This window comes from Thamnophis elegans, chromosome 2 (genome assembly GCF_009769535.1).
Source record: "Thamnophis elegans isolate rThaEle1 chromosome 2, rThaEle1.pri, whole genome shotgun sequence".
Taxonomy (NCBI): domain Eukaryota; kingdom Metazoa; phylum Chordata; class Lepidosauria; order Squamata; family Colubridae; genus Thamnophis; species Thamnophis elegans.
This window is the reverse complement of record NC_045542.1, coordinates 38,482,713-38,503,569: the sequence shown is the minus strand read 5'-3', so window position 1 is coordinate 38,503,569 and position 20,857 is coordinate 38,482,713. Positions and strand designations below refer to the sequence as shown.

At 44.0% G+C, this 20,857-nt stretch overlaps 1 protein-coding gene across 1 annotated transcript in view; it reads left to right on the top strand.

Moving 5' to 3' along the window:
• PRKCA (protein kinase C alpha) overlaps nucleotides 1-20,857 on the top strand; it is a 211,135-nt gene that overhangs the window by 155,640 nt on the left and 34,638 nt on the right. The window contains exons 6-8 of the mRNA XM_032209981.1: nucleotides 10,040-10,196; nucleotides 10,289-10,423; nucleotides 11,508-11,604. Coding sequence (XP_032065872.1) covers nucleotides 10,040-10,196; nucleotides 10,289-10,423; nucleotides 11,508-11,604 — 389 coding nt within the window. The remainder of the gene's footprint in view (nucleotides 1-10,039; nucleotides 10,197-10,288; nucleotides 10,424-11,507; nucleotides 11,605-20,857) is intronic.

Below are 20,857 nucleotides of genomic sequence, written 5' to 3'. Positions count from 1 at the left end.
GCTTCCCGAGAAAATGGCATCTTATGAAATTGTGAAAGAATTTATGAATTTAAACTTTGGAGCAAGACAAACCATTAGCTGATGTATTCTTTCTTCAGGCAGGGTCTACAAGAAGGCAATCACTGTGGGGAAAAGTTATCCACATTTTACTGATAGTGCATTCTACAAAGTGTATTGAGGGAATTTGCACATTTTCATGTGCATTTGATTTCTGAAAGAGTAATAAATCTCTATGGTTGGAACAGGTAGAACTGAAAAATATTTTTCTATTTCTTAAATTTTTTTTTACTCCTGTATTGTTTTTTATGAATAACCTAGGGTAGCAAACATACCTAATACTCCTTCCTCCTCCTATCCCTCCCCCAACAACAACCCTGTACAGTGAACTGGGTTAAGGGAGAGTGACAGGTCCAAAGTCACCCAGCTGGCTTTCATGCCTAAGGGAAAACTAGAACTCCCAGTTTCCTGATTTTTAGCCTGTGCCTTAATCACTACGCCAAAGCATTTTCTTTCTCTGTTTCAAATATAGTGTAATAAACTTACAGCAATGTCATTACATTAGATATTAAACTTATTTTCAGAGAAATGAATCACTGTTCTCTCCCTTGCAGTATAGGGCATGGGTGAAATAGAAACTTCTTAATGCTCTGTGGTTATTACAGAATTATGCCTCAGGAGTCAAAACCTGTGACTATAATGAAGTGCTATTGCTCCTGAGAAACACATTAAAATAACATCGGTGAATTGAGAATAATAATGTATTACAGAGCCTCAAGGTATAGAAAGGCATTCTGCATGATGAAACTTAATGCTATAGGAGAAATATAGCCTTCCTAATTTAGTTTGGTGATGATCAGGTAACTGTGTGGCAAGTGAAATGAGAAAATCCAATGCTTAACCTTGCATCCTTAGACACCTCAGTGCAATAGTTTTGGGTTTCTTGTTTTCCATATGAGGGAAGTATTACACTTTCTCTTAAAAGTGTCTTCTCCTCAGTGCAGATTTAACAACTAGAGAGGCTGATTTCTGCTTCATGTTACATGAATTGCACTAGAGACTGGCGTCGGTCCCAGTCCACCTCAATGCAGGTGTGATTACTGCAGATATTTCCCATATGATATGCAAACAAAAGAAGCTCAGAACAGCACATGGAAAGGAGTGGAGGGGGCCTTGGGCTTTGCAAAACAACGAAACCACAATAGGCACAGTGTTCTCCGGGGCATAGGACCACTTTTCATCTGTCACAGCTGGCCCAGCCAATGGCAAAAGATGGTGGGAGTTTTGACCCCAAACTTCTGAAGGATATCAGCTTGCATGTCCATGTAATAAACTTAGTATTTACACTTGGTTGAGGACTTGATTTCTTGGCTATCCTATTCCAGGATCTGAGGCATGTAGCATTACAATATATTTGGAACAAAACAGGTGGAAATTATCAGCCAGCAGATTTCCCAAACTAATTTGCAGTTGACTCACACTGCTTCCAAAAGAAGGTACTGATTACGGCTTTGCTTTCAAAATTTATGTTTTACTTGATGCGTGATTGTTAATGTCCAACCTTTGATCTTGAAAGGAAAAATCTGCCACTTCCAACCTCTCTTGACCTGTCTCATTCAAGACAGGTTGCTATCAAAGAGGCAGACTACAGAAATGGAAGTCCTTTCTAATTGGTATTCTTTCCAATCACTATCACCAAAAAGGAGAAATAATAAACCTTGATCAGCTAAATAGAAAGACGATATCAGAGTGCTAATTATGTAGACAAAAGTACAAATAGAACAGATCTTATAAAACAAAAGCAAGAAAAGCAAAGAGTTTTTTTCCTTCAGCAGCCTGTGTTTTAGCCTGAAGGTTTCTACAATGTGTCCTGAACTTATTTTCTTTCTTTCTTTCTTTCTTTCTTTCTTTCTTTCCTTCCTTCCTTCTTTCTTTCTTTCTTTCCTTCTTTCTTTCTTTCTTTCTTTCTTTTCTCTCTCTCTCTTTTTCTTTCTTTTTTCTTCCTTCCTTTCCTTTCCTCCTTCTTTCTCTTTTTCTCTCTTTCTTGATATTGAGTGCCATGAGTTATAAAATAGAAATACTTCTTATTTGCAGCTCCACGGATGCTGCCTTATCAGTGTGGATTCTTAGATCATACAGTGTACCCTGGCTTCATCCTTGTTACTACAACAAGGATACAGTTTTCTGGGTCTTTCATAAACAATAAGTTTGTACAACATAAGCTCATAGATGCAATGTCTATTAATTTTAAGCTAGAATTTCCATTTGTAAAATATACAGCTTGTAGGTAACAACTTTGCCAACAATGCTGGTCAGGAATCAACATCAGAGATACTGTCTTTTTCGGAGTATAAGACGCTCTGGAGTATAAGACGTACCTTAGTTTTTGAGAAGGAAAATAAGAAAAAAAATCTGCCTCTGCCTACCAGCATCCATCGGTATTCATCTGGCTAGCATCCTCAGTAAACAGCCTGGTCAGCTTCAGCACATTAGTTCGCTAGTTGTGAGTATGTGCCAGCCCCCCAAGGTCAAACACAACCCAATAAAATCGAGTTTGACACCCCTGCGCTATGTCTTCTTCAGTCCTTCCCTGTGCAGGTTTTAGCATCTTCCCTCTATCTATTTTCCTGGATCCTTCCCCAGTCAATATTGCATGTGGACCTGTCATGCTTTATTAACTCCACCCACAAATAGTAATGGTCCTCCTTTTAATATTGATCTGTTTGTGTTTCAACTGTGAAGATAACTGCCATAAGTATTTACAACCTTATAGAACCTTTCTGATTTCTCTCCCCCACCTCTCCCCAGTGAGTTTTGACATGTACAACAGATTGGCTTCTGAACCTGTCACCATCCCTCACTCTATCAAATCTGTGGTTGGTGTCACCATGTTGACATTTTAAAAATCTACTTTTAATTGATGCCAAAACTTCTTTAAGTAGGATCTGTGCTTAAACAAATGCTACTGTCTTAATCTAAAAATTAATGGCTTTTCCCTCTGAGTTTAAGCACTTATCTTCACTATTATTTTTGTCCTCTAATTTCCTCTTTCTTTAGCCTTGGGTTCGCCTCCTTTTACAGTGGAACATAATTTTGCCCACAATTTGTAATACTGATCACATTCATACACCAGGCGAAAATGGTATTAGGGCTTAATCATGAACAAGCAGTAGAGTAACACAGTTGTCAATGTCCAAATGGATCAAGTCATGCAAACCAGGAATTATAATGTATTTTATGAAGAAATAGTCAAGAGAAATTGCGGGGGGGGGGGGGGACTTTGTTGGGCAACCAGCAGGTTCTGCTAGACACATTTAATACTAAGTTGTGGCATTGTTTCTTTCACAAACCCCATTAATGGAGTCATTGATGAAGCTTAGCTAAGCACTGACAAAGGCTCCAATACTAAACAATACTCAATAGTTATTCATTATTTTTAGAATATGCATAAATACAGTGGCGAAAGTGCCATAATGTTTTTATTATAATCTTTAAAAATGGCTCAGGGTTAGAATGCTGAGATAGAAGACCATTGAGAGGTCAATGGCTCTGCAGTTCAAAACCCAAGAACAAGATGTGCGACGGAATGAACTCCCATCAATTTGTCCCAGATCCTGCCAACCTAGTAGCTTTGAAAGTGTGCAAATGCAAGTAGATAAATAGGTACCACTTCAGTGGGAAAATACCAGAGGCATGAAAGGAGCCCCCTCAGGTATCCCCTGGACAAAGGTGAGGTCACCGACTAATCTTTTCAACCCAGAAGCACCTTGCCTGATGTATCCAAAACACAGTCGTAATATAATTTGGAGCTACAAAGCATGTATCAATGACTTTGAAGAGTTGGCTATTCAATTTATCCTAAATTAGATTAGGTACCATCTTTTTTATTCCCTCAATACTGATATGTTGAAGCGGCTAACAGATAAAATTGTTGAAGTGTTGAGTATGCAGTTCTCTTTCTTATATTTGAAATAGTTGCTCCTGGGTATATGATTTATCAGTAAGAAGATGTATTGGTGCTATATTTCATTTTTAGTTAACACTTTTTCTTGATCAGCACTATAACCATGCCCTAGTCATGAAATATCCTTTTTTTTTGTAAAATTCAAAAGTATTTTAATGAGAATAATACAGTTCAGTTAAATTATAAATCTACTCTTTTATAATTAGATTGAGACAGGAAAAGAAACTAGTTACATTGGTTGACATCAATCCTACATTCATGCATTCTGCCCTGATCTGAATTAACAGTTCTATTAAAATAAGGTAATTTGGGGGGGGGGGGGTTGAGAGTGAGAAGGCAATGATCTTCCACATGTTGTGAAATAAAAATTATTTATAGAAGGACGATGAATTGTGGTAACCCATAAGTCACTGAACCATAACTCCTATCATATTCCAGCCATCAAATTCAACAATTAAATATGGAAGAGGGTGGATGGAGGGAGGGCGGGAGGGGGATGAGTGGGTGGGTGGGTGGGTGGGTGGGTGGGTAGGTAGGTAGGTAGGTAGGTAGGTAGGTAGGTAGATAGATAGATAGATAGATAGATAGATAGATAGATAGATAGATAGATAGATAGATAGGAGTATATGGATGGATATATGGATACATATTTAACACTATTCATCCCCGTCTGAAAAATTAAATGTTATTCTAGTTATCCTATCATTCAAACCCATTTTCTACTTATTTTTTTCACTTTTTTAAGCATTTGAGTTTTGTAAAGAATTAATTCTATTGTGCCTAAAATGCTCGTTTTCTTCACCACATGTTACAAGGTAGAGCTTTTCTTGTGCCAGATTTAATATTAAAGAAACTATAATGATTCCACTGACCTTTTACTAAACAATTATGCACATTTCACTGGGTGTTTTGGTGACATGGCCATAGATTCTGAGGCTTTTGCTCTTCGTTGTTTATTATTTCTGATAGACAAAAGCAGTACTGTGTTGCTGCAACTCCCACCACAGTCATTCCTTTATTTTCAGAAAGGAAAATGGGTCATGTTCTCAGAAGCTGTCTGGAAAAATGTTCTGACTTGCAATTTATAGCTAAGCTGTTTCTGCATTGGTGGCCAAATTTAAAGTTTACAGAATATTGGGCTTTGTTTATCTAGCAAGTTTGCCTAAGTTCTTCTTTTTTTTAACCTTTAGATCTTAAAGAAAGTTAAGAGGTATGAGCTAAAACAAAACCCTACTGCATCATATATTTTATCTCTCTGTCCTACTTTTTTTTATTGATGTTGTGGATAAATAATGATTTTTTAATTTGTTTATTCAATTCATATGCCACCCATCGAGACGACTCTGAGCAGCTTGCAATGTAATAAAACATACAGATACAACAATTGTAAGAACATATTGAAATTAACAAAAAAGTAAAACAAACTAAAAAACCACATGTTGGGGCAGAGAAGTGGTGGTACCTTCTCTGTTACTGCACCATCTCCAACCAACAGCTTCTCCTTCAGGGCCCCATGCCAATTGGCACAGCCAGGTTTTAAGGCTTTTCCCAAAGGCCAAAAGAAAGGAGGCGAATCTCATCTCCTGCAGCAAGATGGCCCAAAGGGTAGAGGCCATGTCAGAAAAGGCTCTTCTGGACCTGAACAGACAAAATCCCTTGGCTGATGGGGTCTACAGTGGGCCCCTTCTGCCAGCATGAGGGAGGCAGGGCAATCCCATTGGGGAATGATGGTTCCTCAGATATTCAAATCAATTAATAGAAAGATGGGAGAGAGGATAACTTTATTGGAAGAGGAAAGGTTGATGCTGCTTCCCATTCTGCTCCCGGGTTTTAAGCAATCCGTGGAATAACTCAAAATTGTGGAGACTGCAGGAGAAAGTAAAATGTTCCTACTGACAGACCTGCCCCAGTCAGATCCCTTAGGAAAGAAAGACCCTCGACTCCATTGGGTTGAAGTGATGGGTTCTTTTATTAAAGGTTGCTGGCTGCAGTAAAATCAGGCTAGAACTAAGGTTCTCATGCAAAAGGTTACAAACTTTTCCCCTTCATCCCAGCTCTCCCTCCTTGACCAGTCTGTCTTCAGCCAATGTCATGTCATATGGATGTTTTGAGAACCTCTCGGGATGTTGGGAACAATCCACATTCCATTTCTCAAACTTCATCGCCTTGAAGACTGACACAGGCTGGTTTCTTGCATCCCTGGTGTCTGTCAAGCTGTCATCTCATTCCCTCCCACCTCTGGCCCATACATGTTTATTTCCCACTTACTCTTCCCCTCCCCCCTGAAGGTGATGGCAGAATGAGGGGTGGGCTTCAAAAAATTTAGCAAGGGGTTCTCTGCCCGGTTGCTGGGTGGGCATGGCCATTTCTTTGAGCCTTCGGGAGGGCAAAAATGGCCTCCCCAGGCTCTGGAGGCCCTCTAGTGGCTGGAAACGGAGCCATTTCCGGCTTTCCCAGACTTCCAGTAGGCCCATTTTTCAGCCTCTCTGAGCCTCCATGCACGCCCTGCACTTACCTGCATCCAAAATGGGCAGTGTGGGGATTCTGGGAGGGGTGGGGCCAGCCAGGAGTGGGATTTGAGGGTTCTCCAAACTGCACAGAATCTTAGCTAGAGGTTCTCCCGAACCCCTGCAAACCCGCAGCAGCCCACCCCTGGGCAGGATGCCAGCGAGGCATGAAAGCCAAAGATGGCAAAGCTGACACCTCACCTTCTCCCAGAAAAGCCTTGACTAGATCGAACACACTTTTGCCACAGGAAGCTCTTGCATGTGTGAAGAGTGCTTAAAAAAAAATATTACTCTTGCTTTTAAATTTGAAAAAAAATAGAGTGCTATCTTCAGCAAATAAAACTTCCCCAACCAATCTCTGTGCCTGAAAAAAGCCAGTTTATTCTTTGTTTTGGTTGGACCCAAAAGATTATTAAAATCAAGACAGAATTCAGAGAACCTCCTGGTTCCTGTGCTTCCCAGACTAGTTTGGAAGTCTGCTTTGATTAAAGGATTTTGACAATTCTAATTCTACAGCAAGGATGGGTAGATAACCCTCATATTTTGCCTTCCCAGAAGCCCAAGATCAGGCCATCAGCTTGTTCTGGCAAAATGGTCAAATTTCAATGAGATTTTTGTTTGTTTGTTTAGTGTATTGCCCACTTTTTTCAGCTTAATTAGAATGCTGATAAGCCATCAGTAGGATTGTGTTCTCTTTTGAGCAAATGTAAGCTGAATGTTCTGTACCGAAAACAGATGGATCCACTCAGGAATAAAAAGCCAGGCATAATGGGGGCTACTTCAGTGGCAAAATTAGAATCCCTATTTATACTGATCCTCGCCTTAGGACAATCACTGAGCCCAAAATTTCTGTTGCTAACTGAGACATTCGTTAAGTGAGTTTTGACTCATTTAATGATTCTTTTCCCATAGTTGTTAAGTGAATCACTGCAGTTAAGTGAAACATACGGTTGTTAAACAAATCTGGCTTCCCCCATTGACTTTGCTGGTTAGAAGCCGGTTGAGAAGCTTGCAAATGGTGATCATATGACCCTGGGACAGTGCAATTGTCATAAATATGTACTGGTTGCCAACCACCCAAATTTTGATCACATGACCCTGGGCATGCTCCAACTGTCATAAGTGTGGAAAATGGTCATAAGTCACTTTTTTCAGTGACTTTGAAATTGTCACTATACAAAAGGTTGCAAGCCAAAAACTGATATCTTGGTACGTTCACTGTTTAACAGCTGAGCCATCATATTTTATATCTATGAAAGCTTTTGGACTTTGTTACTACTAGCATCAATAGCTCTCTGAAAAGGTTTCTGCTATGTTATTTGGACCACAAGGTGTTTTGGGAACAGAAACTTTTTCTCAAATGAATGATATATCTCTAATAGCATCTTGCTGATGTTTTTAACATTTAATGTGAAAATATGGCTCAACGTTGTGTTGATTGTATTACAGTAGAAGAACCCACCCTTATTCTTTTTACAAAAAAATCTGATGCTGCAAACATACCTAATACCCCTCCCTCTTTTTTTTTTTTTTTTTTTTTTTTTTTTTTTTTTTTTGTGGAAATTTATATGCCGCCCTTTTCCCTGAGGGGACTCAGGGCGGCTTACAACAGTGAAGGGAAGGGAGTGCAAGACAAGACTTAAAAAGAAAGGAATCGTGATTAAAAGAAAATTGATCATAAAAACACAACATTCACTCAACATTCGGGCGGGGTGAGAGTAATCCTATCCCCAGGCCTGACGGGATAGCCAGTTCTTAAGGGCTGTGCGGAAGGCCTGGACTGTGGTGAGGGTACGGATCTCCACGGGGAGGTTGTTCCATAATGTCGGAGCAGCAACCGAGAAGGCTCTCCTCCGCGTAGTCGCCAGTCGGCACTGACTGGCGGATGGAATTCGGAGGAGGCCTACTCTGTGCGATCTGATGGGACGCAGGGAGGTGATTGGCAGGAGGCGGTCTCTCAAATAGTCAGATCCACTACCATGGAGCGCTTTATAGGTGGTAAGTAAGACCTTGAAGTGCACCCGACGATCAACAGGTAGCCAGCGCAGCTCACGGAGGATTGGTGTTATATGGGCGAACCGTGGTGCGCCCATGATCACTCGCGCGGCCGCGTTCTGGACTAGCTGAAGTCGCCGGATGCTCTTCAAGGGCAGCCCCATGTAGAGCACATTGCAGTATTCCAGCCTAGAGATCACAAGGGCTCGAGTGACTGTTGTGAGAGCCTCCCGGTTCAGGTAGGGCCGCAACTGGCGCACCAGGCGAACCTGGGCAAATGCCCCCCTGGTCACAGCCGACAAGTGGTGGTCAAAACTCAGCTGTGGATCCAGGAGGACTCCCAAGTTGCGGACCCTATCTGAGGGGGATAAGTTTTGCCCCCCCAGCCTGATTGGAGGAACGTTAGCCAAATTTTTGGGAGGAAAGCACAACAGCCACTCGGTCTTTTCCGGGTTGAGTACCAGTTTGTTAGCTCTCATCCAGTCTTTAACAGCCTCAAGGCCCCGGTTCATCACGTCCACCGCTTCATTGAGTTGGCACGGGGCGGACAGATACAACTGAGTATCGTCCGCATACTGGTGGTATTTTATCCCGTGCCTTCGAATGATCTCGCCCAGCGGTTTCATGTATATGTTAAATAGCAGGGGGGACAGAACCGAACCCTGCGGCACCCCATAGGTTAGGGGCCTCGGGGACGATCTCTCCCTCCCCACCAACACCGACTGCGACCTGTCCGAGAGGTAGGAGGAGAACCACTGTAAAACAGTGCCGCCCACCCCCACCTCCCGCAGTCGTCGCAGAAGGATACCATGGTCGATGGTATCGAAAGCCGCTGAGAGGTCGAGGAGAACCAGGATGGACGCATAGCCTCCATCTCTGGCTCTCCAGAGATCATCGGTCAATGCGACCAAAGCGGTTTCAGTGCTGTAACCGGGCCTGAAGCCAGACTGGAAGGGGTCAAGGTAGTTAGCTTCCTCCAAGGTACGCTGAAGCTGTAAGGCCACCACCTTCTCAACAACCTTCCCCAGAAAGGGGAGGTTGGAGACTGGACGATAGTTGTTAAGAACTGCTGGATCCAAGGACGGTTTCTTCAGGAGGGGCCTCACCACCGCCGCCTTAAGCGCGGTGGGGAGGTATCCCTCCCGAAGAGAGGCGGTAACAACCGCCTGGATCCAGCCTCGTGTCACCTCTCTGCTGTTGGCAGTCAGCCAAGAGGGACACGGGTCCAGTATGCAGGTGGAGGAACTCACAGCTCGCATAGCCTTGTCCACATCCCCGGAGGCAACATCCTGAAACTCAACCCAGAGATGGTCTACCAAGTTATTCCCCTGTGTCCCGGCTGGATCTGCAGGGGTGGAGTCCAGTTCCGATCGAAACCGAGCAATTTTGTCCGCCAAGAACTGACTATATTCCTCAGCCTTACCCTGCAGGGGGTTCCCCGTCTCCCTCCTATTCCTATTATCCTTGCAACATGAGGTGGGTTGAGCGGAGAGAGAGGGACTGGTCCAAGGTCACCCAGCTGGCTTATTTTTTATAATCTTTGTAATTTATTAATAGTTATTTTGTATGTTTGCAGTGAGGGATGCAAGAAATCTAATCCCTATGGATCCCAATGGACTCTCAGACCCCTATGTTAAACTGAAACTTATTCCAGATCCTAAGAACGAAAGTAAACAGAAAACGAAAACTATCCGCTCGACGCTCAATCCACACTGGAACGAGTCCTTCGCATTGTAAGCGGCATGCAAATACTTTGCTTAATCATATTTCAATGACGTTTTTCTGTAGAATGCCTAAATATGTTAAATTGCTTTTCTGTTCATAGTAAATTAAAGCCCACAGACAAAGACAGAAGGTTATCAGTGGAAGTCTGGGACTGGGATCGAACCACTAGGAATGATTTCATGGGATCTCTCTCTTTTGGGGTGTCAGAATTGAAGAAGTCGCCAGCTTGTGGATGGTAAGACATCTTTGTAACCCCAGACTCTTTCACCGATCCATCATTAATGTATGAACCATATATTATATTCAGTTGATGAAATGCTTTCTCACTGTGTCAATTAGATAGTTACAGAATGTGTAATTATTAGGTTATAGGAGTTGGAAAGCAGAAAAAGTTGCTGAGTTTTCAAATAAAACATACTTCAGTCAGTAACTTGCTTTGATGTAGAAACAGCATTTTTTTTTCAGTTGGTTCCCCAGAGGATAGAAGAATCCAAGGCAATAATGCAACCCCTCTCCCTGGTTTCTCCGGAAGGGATGAAAATCCCTTCAAATTAACTGCCTACTTAGCATCCTGCATGCTAATTTTTTACTGTAGGCAAATGCTGCACCCTTTAAAATTATTTACCATCATTTATGAAGGAGAGTCTGTTTGGCCTCAGTAAATAGAAAAGAGTAGAGTAGAGTACAACGGAACGGAACAGAACAGAACAGAATTCTTTATTGGCCAAGTATGATTGGACACACAAGGAAGTTGTCTTTGGTGCATATGCTCTCAGTGTACATAAGAAAAATAAAATAGAATACATTCATCAATAATCATAAGATACAAAGTGATAGTCCTAGATTACTAATAAGCAATCAAATTATACTAGGAAACAAATAAAACAATCTAAATCTTAAAGATACAAGCAACATGCTTATAGTCATAAGTGGAAAGAGATAGGTACTAGGAAAGAGATAGGTACTGGGAAGGATGATAAGAATAAAGAAATACAGTCTTAGTAGATAATTTGACATTGTTGTGGGGATTAGTTGTTTAGCAGAGTGATGGCATTCGGGGGAAATGTGTCTAGTTGTTCTGGTGTGCAGTGCCCTGTAGCGTCATTTTGAGGGTAGAAATTGAAACAATTTATATCCAGGATGTGAGGGGTAGATATTTTCACAACCCTTTTAAATTTAGAATACTAGGAGGGTGCACACAACTTCCTATTTCTGGTCTTTTCGTCTGGAAAAAAATGACCTGCATTCAAATAGTAAGAACAAAAAGCATAAAACAATCTTTTTTATAAATCTCAAATTGTTTCCCTCATATTGTTCAGGTATAAATTACTTAACCAGGAAGAAGGCGAGTATTATAATGTGCCAATACCAGAAGCTGATGAAGAAGGAAATTCAGAAATGAGGCAGAAGTTTGAGGTGAGAACATATTATTGCAGTCAATATAAGGTCATAGGAGTGTTTAGAGCTCAAAAATATAAAGGGGTCTGTTTAGAAGTCCATTCTCGCATCTCGGAAGTTTTTCCTGCAGAAATACTACCTAAAAAACAAACATTTCTACACCTCTGGTCCCATTAGGCTAATACTATTCTTTTCTAGCCAGCAATTTGCCATGATTCTATTACTTTTAGTATGTTGATAACTCCCATATTCACTGGTGGGTTTTTTATTATTGCATGCATAAATTACACTTAAGTAGAAAGTATGCATGCAGATTTGCAAAAAGATGTGACATGTATCAGGTTCTGCTCATTTATTAATTCATTTGCCCAGGAGAGCCTAAATTTTGCTTTCAGCTGCAGTCTCTGGAACCCAGTTAAGTGTATCATGAACATTAAATTTCAATCAATTGGACACTTTTGACTTTAGTTTACTTTGGGGTATGTGTACAATGCATGTAAATACCTAGTCATTACACTTGTTTCTGATTTAAATTAATGCTGTTATTAATGTTTAATTAATCTGACTTACTATACCAATTTTAAACTTGTGGCATTTTCATTCTAGTATTGTGTATTTGTGTTTCACACCTCAGAGTTGCTGAGTTGTAGGGTCATTTCACTGCACATTTGTACCTGGAATGGAAGCATTACATGCAAAGAGGTGTAAAACTTTTTTCTCTGCAGCCCCCAATCTACTCTGTCTGTTTGCTCCTACAATCAGCATAGCTAGTTGTGCTGATAGGGGTAGTCCTCTACTTATGATCACAATTGGGATCAGAATTTCTGTTGCTGATTAATCATGGTGGCTGTTAAGTGAGTTGCACTTGATTTTATGACCCTCTGCCATGGTTGTTAATCACTGCAGTTGTTAATTGAATCGCATGATCCATAAGCAGATCCTGCTCCCCCCCCCCAACTTCGCTTGTCTGAAGCCAGCTGGGAAGGCTGCAAATTGTGATCACATGACCCCTGGTATGCTGCAACTATCATAAACTCATGCCAGTTGCCAAGCCCCTGAATTTTGATCATGGGGATGCTGCAATGTTGTAAGTACTTTTTTCAATGACATTGTAACTTTGAACAGCCATTAAATGAATGGTTGCAAGTTGAGGGCTACCCCCTTTACCTTCTCATTTCACAGAGGGTTCTCCAAAGGTTACAGGAGATGCCCAGAGTTTCCCTCTGTAGCATCCTCCTTTGACCAACAGGCCCTGGGAGAGCACTGACTTCTCTTCCTGCATTCTGGTTTCTGGCTTCTATCTCAAACCAGGTATGTCTGGTAAAGCACCAATGTTTCAAATGAGAAACCATAAGCCAACAGAGAAACCTAAACTGCATAGAAAAGTAAATTTGGGGGTTCCTGAACATGCTGAACCTTTTTTAAAAAAAACAAACACTTAGCTGCTTGTTGAAATACAATTAATTTGTTTTAGAGGACTTTATATGTAACAATTTTTAGTGCAGATCTCTTCAGGGAAAAATACATAACCCTAACAGGTCAGCTAACTCAAGCACCATATTTGAAGAGAAATCAATGCAACTCATAGTTATGACCAGCAGTTTGAATTAAAAAATAAAGTGTGCTATTAAATAATAATGCTGAAAACCATGTTTCCTAAGTTACAAAAAAAAAAATCTCTATTCCAAGTTGGAAAAAATATACAAATTGCACGATAGGGTCTCCTGAACTCCTAATATTGAATGAATATATGCTTAATGTCTGCTTATTTTAAAGTTTAAACACACTATTACTTGGGAATATTGTCAACCCTAGAGGAATTTAACACTGGTTGACATAATTATTGAAATTTGCAATTGAAGCTGGTCATTTTAGGGGGACAAGTGTAACTATACTTTTTAAACATGATTCCTGTCTGGATATGAGAGGGGGGGATCCTTTTAGGCCTATTTCAAATGTAGATAGATGCAGTGTGATTCACCTAAACTTACCATAAATGCAAAAAGAAAACAGGAAAGATAAATGTCCCAAAGGTGCTTTTTCAAGAGGCAACTGGACTTTCTGGTTTTTCTTTTAAGACACTTTGCTTCTTGCATGAGAAGCAAAACGTCTTCAAAGAAAAACCAGGAAGTCCAGTTGCCTCTTGAAAAAGCACCTTTGGGACAACCATGACCTGGATGACTGAGAATCTCCATTTACTCCAGAAAAGGTAAATGTTAATAACAAGACACAGAAGCAGCACTTCTACGTTCACACGACCTACAGTTAAAGAAAGCTACTTTTATTTAGAAAATGTTGCATACTTATTTTACTGGTATATGCTTAATTTTTATGCTGCCCTTTGGCTTGTAGTGGACAATCATGACAGCTTTTTCAACTGGTACTTAATAGCTTGGTTTTGTATTAAGTAATAAATCAAGGAATGCAAGAAGATGGAACCACTAGCAGATTTCTCTAGAGACAGATTGTTCTCTATATTGTTCTCCAAAAAATATTATTTCTCCACACTGTATGGCATCGTGAACTTTCTGGAAGCTCACCATCCCTTGGCAATTAATAAAGATAAGAGAATTTGATTAATAGTCTGCAATTTTAAGTTACTCTGGAATAGCAACTGGAATAGTATGTTTGCTGCCCCTCCTCTGGGCATGGGGTCACCAAACCAAAGCTTGCTGCAAGTGCTGTTTTTTTTCTTTTAGGTTTTTCTCCTTCTTTTAGCCAATTGATACATAAGGCTCATTTTTCTCTTTTGATTATATTATTTCTGGATTCAGAGGGTGAAGCCCTCCTGCCCCCTACTCCCCTCTCTGAGAGAGGCTAGGGTGCATTTTCCTTGAGCTGAAAATATCAGCCTAATACTTTCGTGTATCTAATGAACATGGTAGAGAGATTGTATACAGACCATGGCATACAGGTAGTCCTCAACATTGGATCACAATTGGGATCAGAATTTCCATTGCTAAGCAAAGCAGTTGGTCTGGTCATTTGTTTGCCCTTAAGAAAAGCAAACCGTGTGAACATATTGCTATGTTGGATATAAAATAATAGTTCCCCCGAATATTTTCTAACTAGCAGGGATGAACCTGTGAGCAAGTAGCACAAATATGAAGCTTGAACTTTTCCTGCTTATAAAAATTACATTTCTGTAAAATGGTAAAAATGTTGCTCAGTTCATACACATTTTCTCCCAATTGGACCTTGCAAGTTCAACTTCAGACAGGAGTGTTAATTGGCTGCTCCTTTCGGGAATTTGTTGGAAAATACATCTCTGCTTTGCCATTCACAGAAGCACTGAGCAGTTCCTAAATTACAGTCTTGAATAAAATTAATGCAGTTTTAAGAACAGGTTAATGTCATGGCATAATAAGCGTTATGAGAGGGATGAGCAAACATCTGTGCCAGAGGACATAAAATGTTGGCTAATGAAAGTAAGGATGATCACTCAGCTGGGTAGCTGTGTGCTACGGTGATTGTGAGAAATGCAAATGAGTGCGCATGCACGCACATAGCATAATGCTATCCAATTGCACGGAAAACATATAATTGTTTCTAAGGACAGTTTCATTGTATAATGCTATACTGCAATTATCCTGCAATTCCTCTTTTTACCATTTTATTTCTGTCTTTCACTTAAAGATTTGCAAATTATTCTTGCACATACTGTAAGGTTCATTACATTTATTGGAAATAAAGCAGTTTTCCTCCCTTTTCCCCTTATTGTTATTTAGAGGTTTAGAGGTTTATTAACATTTATAGGCCGCCCTTTTCCCTGAGGGGACTCAGGGCGGCTTACATAAAATCAAGGGAGGGATATACAAACAGTAACGCAGACAAACATAGAATAAAATAATGAGCAACATTCATTCATCATTCGGGAGGGGCAATTATCTCTGTCCCCAGGCCTGACGGGCTAGCCAGTTCTTAAGGGCTATGCGGAAGGCCTGGACGGTGGTGAGAGTACGAATCTCCACGGGGAGATCGTTCCAAAGGGTCGGAGCTACTACTGAGAAGGCTCTCCTCCTTGTAATTGCCAGCCGGCACTGGCTGGCAGATGGAACTCGGAGGAGGCCCAATCTATGAGATCTAATTGGTCGCAGGGAGGTAATTGGCAGAAGGCGGTCTCTCAAGTACACAGACCCACTACCATGGAGGGCTTTATGGGTGACTAATAGCACCTTGAAGCGCACCCGGAGATCAACAGGTAGCCAGCGCAGCTCGCGGAGGATAGGTGTTATGTGGGTGAACCGAGGTGCACCCACGATCACTCGCGCGGCCGCGTTCTGGACTAGCTGAAGTCGCCGGATGCTCTTCAAGGGCAGCCCCATGTAGAGCACATTGCAGTATTCCAGCCTAGAGGTCACAAGGGCCCGAGTGACTGTTGTGAGAGCCTCCCGATTTAGGTAGGGTCGCAACTGGCGCACCAGGCGAACCTGGGCAAATGCCCCCCTGGTCACAGCCGTCAGATGGTGGTCAAAGGACAGCTGTGGATCCAGGAGGACTCCCAAGTTGCGAACCCTCTCTGAGGGGTGTAGAATTTGACCCCCCAGCCTGAGCGATGGAGTACTGGTCGAATTGTTGGGAGGGAAGCACAACAGCCACTCGGTCTTTTCCGGGTTGAGTACAAGCTTGTTAGCCCTCATCCAGTCCATAACGGCCTCAAGACCTCGGTTCATCACGTCCACCGCTTCATTGAGTTGGCACGGGGCGGACAGATACAACTGGGTATCGTCCGCATATTGATGGTATCTTATCCCGTGCCTGCGAATGATCTCACCCAGCGGTTTCATGTAGATGTTGAATAGTAGGGGGGATAAGACCGAACCCTGCGGCACCCCATATGTTAGGGGCCTAGGGTTCGATCTCTGCCCCCCCACTAACACTGACTGCGAACTGTCCGAGAGGTAGGAGGAGAACCACCGCAACACAGTGCCTCCCACTCCCACCTCCCGCAGTCGTCGCAGAAGGATACCATGGTCGATGGTATCGAAAGCCGCTGAGAGGTCGAGGAGAACCAGGATGGAGGGATGACCTCCATCTCTGGCTCTCCAAAGATCATCGGTCAATGCGACCAAAGCGGTTTCTGTGCTGTAACCGGGTCTGAAGCCTGACTGGAAGGGGTCGAGATAACTTGCTTCCTCCAAGGACCGCTGAAGCTGGAAGGCCACCACCTTCTCAACAACCTTCCCAAGAAAGGGAAGGTTGGAGACTGGACGGTAGTTGTTAAGGACAGCTGGATCCAAGGATGGCTTCTTTAGGAGGGGTCTCACCACCGCCGCTTTTAGCGCGGCGGGGAAGTTCCCCTCCCGAAGAGAGGCGGTAACAACCGCCTGGATCCAGCCTCGTGTCACCTCACTGCTGTTAACAACCAGCCATGAGGGACACGGGTCCAGTACACAGGTGGAGGCACTTACAGCCCTCATGGCCTTGTCCACATCCCCAGGGGCAACATCCTGAAACTCAACCCAGAGGTGGTCTACTTCATCCTCTTGTGCCTCGGCTGGAACTGCAAAGATGGAGTCCAAGTCCGACCGAAACCGAGCAATTTTGTCCGCTAAGAATTGGGCATAATCCTCAGCTCTGCCCTGTAAGGGTTCCCCCGTTTCCCTCCTATTTAGTAGGGAGCGGGTTATCCTAAACAGGGCGGCTGGGCGGGACTCAGCGGACGCAACCAAGGTGGCTATATGAGATCTTTTCGCTGCCCTAAGTGCCCTGGTGTATTCCTTGGTGCTGATGGTTACCATTGCTCGGTTCGATTCGGACTTATCGGACCTCCATAGGTGCTCTAGGCGTCTCCTCCGGCGCTTCATCTCCCGGAGTTCCTCGGTGAACCAAGGAGGTCTCCGGGATCTGCCGCCTCAGAGGGGCCGTAGTGGCGCAATCCGGTCGAGGGTCTCCGATGCTGCCGAGTGCCAGGCAGCAACCAGAGTCTCTACCGGACTGTGGGCGAAAGTATCAGGAATGACCCCAAGCTCCGTCTGGAACCTTAACGGCTCCATAAGTCGCCTGGGGCGGAACCACCTGGTCGGTTCCTCCTCCCTACAGTGGGGGTTTGGTCTCCGGAAGTCAAGCCTCAGTAGGCAGTGGCCTGACCACGACAGGGGTATGATGTCGTTACCCCTTAGACCAAGATCACAAATCCACTGCTCCGAGAGAAATACGAGGTCGAGCATGTGACCCGCTGAATGGGTTGGGCCCCGGATTACTTGGGTCAAGCCCATGGCCGTCATGGAAGCCATGAACTCCTGCGCCCCATCAGAGTGTTCACCGAGCGACGGCAAGTTGAAGTCCCCCAGGACCATCAGCCTAGGGAACTCAATTGCCAGCTCGGCTACCGACTCGAGGAGCGAGGGGAGGGCTGCTGCAACGCTGTTGGGAGGCAGGTACGTTAACAGCAGACCCACTTGACCCTTGAGGTCCAACTTTACCAGCAGAGACTCACACCCGACAAGCTCCGGAGCAGGGACCCTACGAGGAGCTAATGACTCCCGGATAACAATAGCCAGACCCCCACCCCTTCCCTGGGCTCTCGGCTGGTGCAGCACCTGAAATCCTTCTGGGCACATCTCTACGAGGGGGACTCCTCCCTCTGGGCCCAGCCAGGTTTCAGTAATACATGCCAGGTCTGCCCTCTCGTCTAAAATTAAGTCCCGGACGAGAGGAGCTTTATGTACCACAGACCTGGCATTTAGTGACAGCAGCCTGAGTCCAGGGTCCTGATTACTTGCGCCATCTGGTCTCGGAGTGGGACTCATAGGGCCGGAAGGAGGGATCTCTGTAATGTAGCGAACCCTCCTTCCCCGGTAATGGCCTGCCCTAAAGTCCCCGCCATATCTGCCCCTCCCTGTTAGGACCGTGATACTCTGACCCTCTCCCGTGTCTCTGGTCCCCTCAACCACCCCCATGGCCCCCGCATCCCCCGGCAGGTCCTCCGAATCATACATACCCATGCACTCCCCCAAGCAATCCCCACGTAACAGTTAAAACACAAAAATTACAACAATATAATAGTAAAAAGTGGGACATTCATTCATCTCATACATATCCCATGCATATCCCATACAAAGAGAAGAAAAAAAGATGAAAGAAAAGGAAGAAAAGAAGATAAATTGCGCAGTTGATTAAAAATGCAAGATCAGATAACATAACTGGCTCTCAGTGTTCAAGGTGGTTGAAGTGGCTGGAGACCAGTTACAGTTCAGATAAAATATATGGGGGAGTGTCTTATATCCCCCCTCTTCTTCTGTAAATTTAAAAAGGTTCAACCGGCCGGAACAGTCCAAGATGGTAAAGGGTTTTCTTGTGCAGGCACTGTCCAGGGCGATGCCGCAAGGGTAGCCACAGAAAGTAATAATAGTGACAATAATCAAGGCCAGATGGAGATGTGCCAACAAGCCTAGGAATCCAGAGGCCGTGGCAGAAAAAGGCCGGATGTTGAAATGCCACAATAAGAGATAGTCCAGTGCCAAACAGAGAACACAGGGGGAAGCCTCACAACAGTGGGGGCAGGCAAAGACGGAATCGCTTCTGTGGGGCCACCTGACCAGACAAGAGCGGAGGAGGGGGGGGGGCAGAGACAGGGCGAAAACGAAGCCGAACGGGGGGGAGAGCCATCCGGAGGGACTGCCGCGGCATCAGGCAAAGCCAGCCGCCCAGCTTCCTCAGTCCCAAGAGTAGTTCTGACCGTCCACTGTAAGGTTCATTAAATTTATTGGAAATAAAGCAGCTTTCCTCCCTTTTCCCCTTATTGTTATTTAGAGACGAGGGAAGGCCAGTTTGGTGCCTATAATTCTCCCCTCTCCTTAACTTTTAGATGAAGTTGGGAGAGGACATACATTAGTTTAAAATAAAGTAACATCAGTATCAATATGCTATTGATACCCAACTTTACATTGCTATCCCAAACTAGGCTGAAGATGATATTAATATCTTGTCCTGACATCTGGAGGTTATTAAAATGGGAAGGCCTTCATTCTTCAAGTTTTTCACTTTGGATTGTTTGAGGATCTCAGGAACTCCATCCAAACACTATTATCTTGGCCTTCCTCTTCCTCTCAGTGCACTTTTCCTTCACGTATTTGTCTAATTTGATCCTTGTTCATTTTCTCTCTATATATAAAACTAAATTACTAAAGTCCATCTTTTGTACACATCACCCTTCTCTATTTACTATACATTCCTCCATCACATATGAATTCTTGACTCCCTCTCGGAACATTGGAGTCATAATGGGGAGGGGCAGATATGGTGGGAACTTCAGGGCTAGCCATTACCAGGGAAGGAGGGTTCCCTATATCAGAGGTATATCAGAGGTATCCCTCCTTCCGGCCCTGTGAGTTCCACTCCAAAGCCAGATGGCGTGAGCAGTCAGGACCCTGGCCTCAGGTTGCTGATGCTAAATGCCAGGTCTGTGGTTCACAAGGCTCCCCTCATCCAGGACCTAATTACAGACGAGGGGGCAGACCTGGCATGTATTACTGAAACCTGGCTGGGCCTGGAGGGAGGCGTCCCCCTCACAGAAATGTGCCCAGAGGGTTTTCAGGTGCTTCATCAACCGCGACCTCAGGGAAGGGGCGGGGGAGTGGCCATTGTTATCCGACAGTCCTTAGCTCCTCGTAGGATCCCTGCTCCGGAGCTTGTCGGGTGTGAGTCCTTGCTGGTGAAGATGGACCTTGCGGGTCAAGTGGGCTGGTTGTTAACGTACCTGCCTCCCAACAGCGTGGCAACAGCCCTCCCCTTGCTCCTCGAGTCAATAGCCGAGCTGGCGGTTGAGTTTCCCAGACTTATGGTACTGGGGGACTTCAATTTGCCTTCGCTCGGCGAACGCTCTGATGGAGCACAGGAGTTCATGGCTTCCATGACAGCCATGGGCTTGACCCAAGTAATCCAGGGTCCGACTCACTCAGCGGGTCACACACTTGACCTCGTATTTCTCTCGGAGCAGTGGAGTTGTGATCTTGGTCTGAGGGGTAGTGAGACCTTGCCCCTGTCATGTTTGGACCACTTCCTATTGAGGCTCGACTTTCAGAGACCAATCCCCCGCTGTAGGGAGGAGGAACCGATTAGGTGGTTCCACCCCAGACGTCTTATGGATCCCCAGGGTTTCCAGATGGCGCTTGGTGTTATGCCTGATACTCTCGCCCGCAGTTCGGCGGAGACCTTAGTCGCTACTTGGAACTCGGTAGCGTCTGAGGCCCTCCACCAAATTGCGCCTTTACGGCCGATCCGCAGCAGTGGATCCAGGAGGGCTCCTTGGTTTACCGAGGACCTCCGG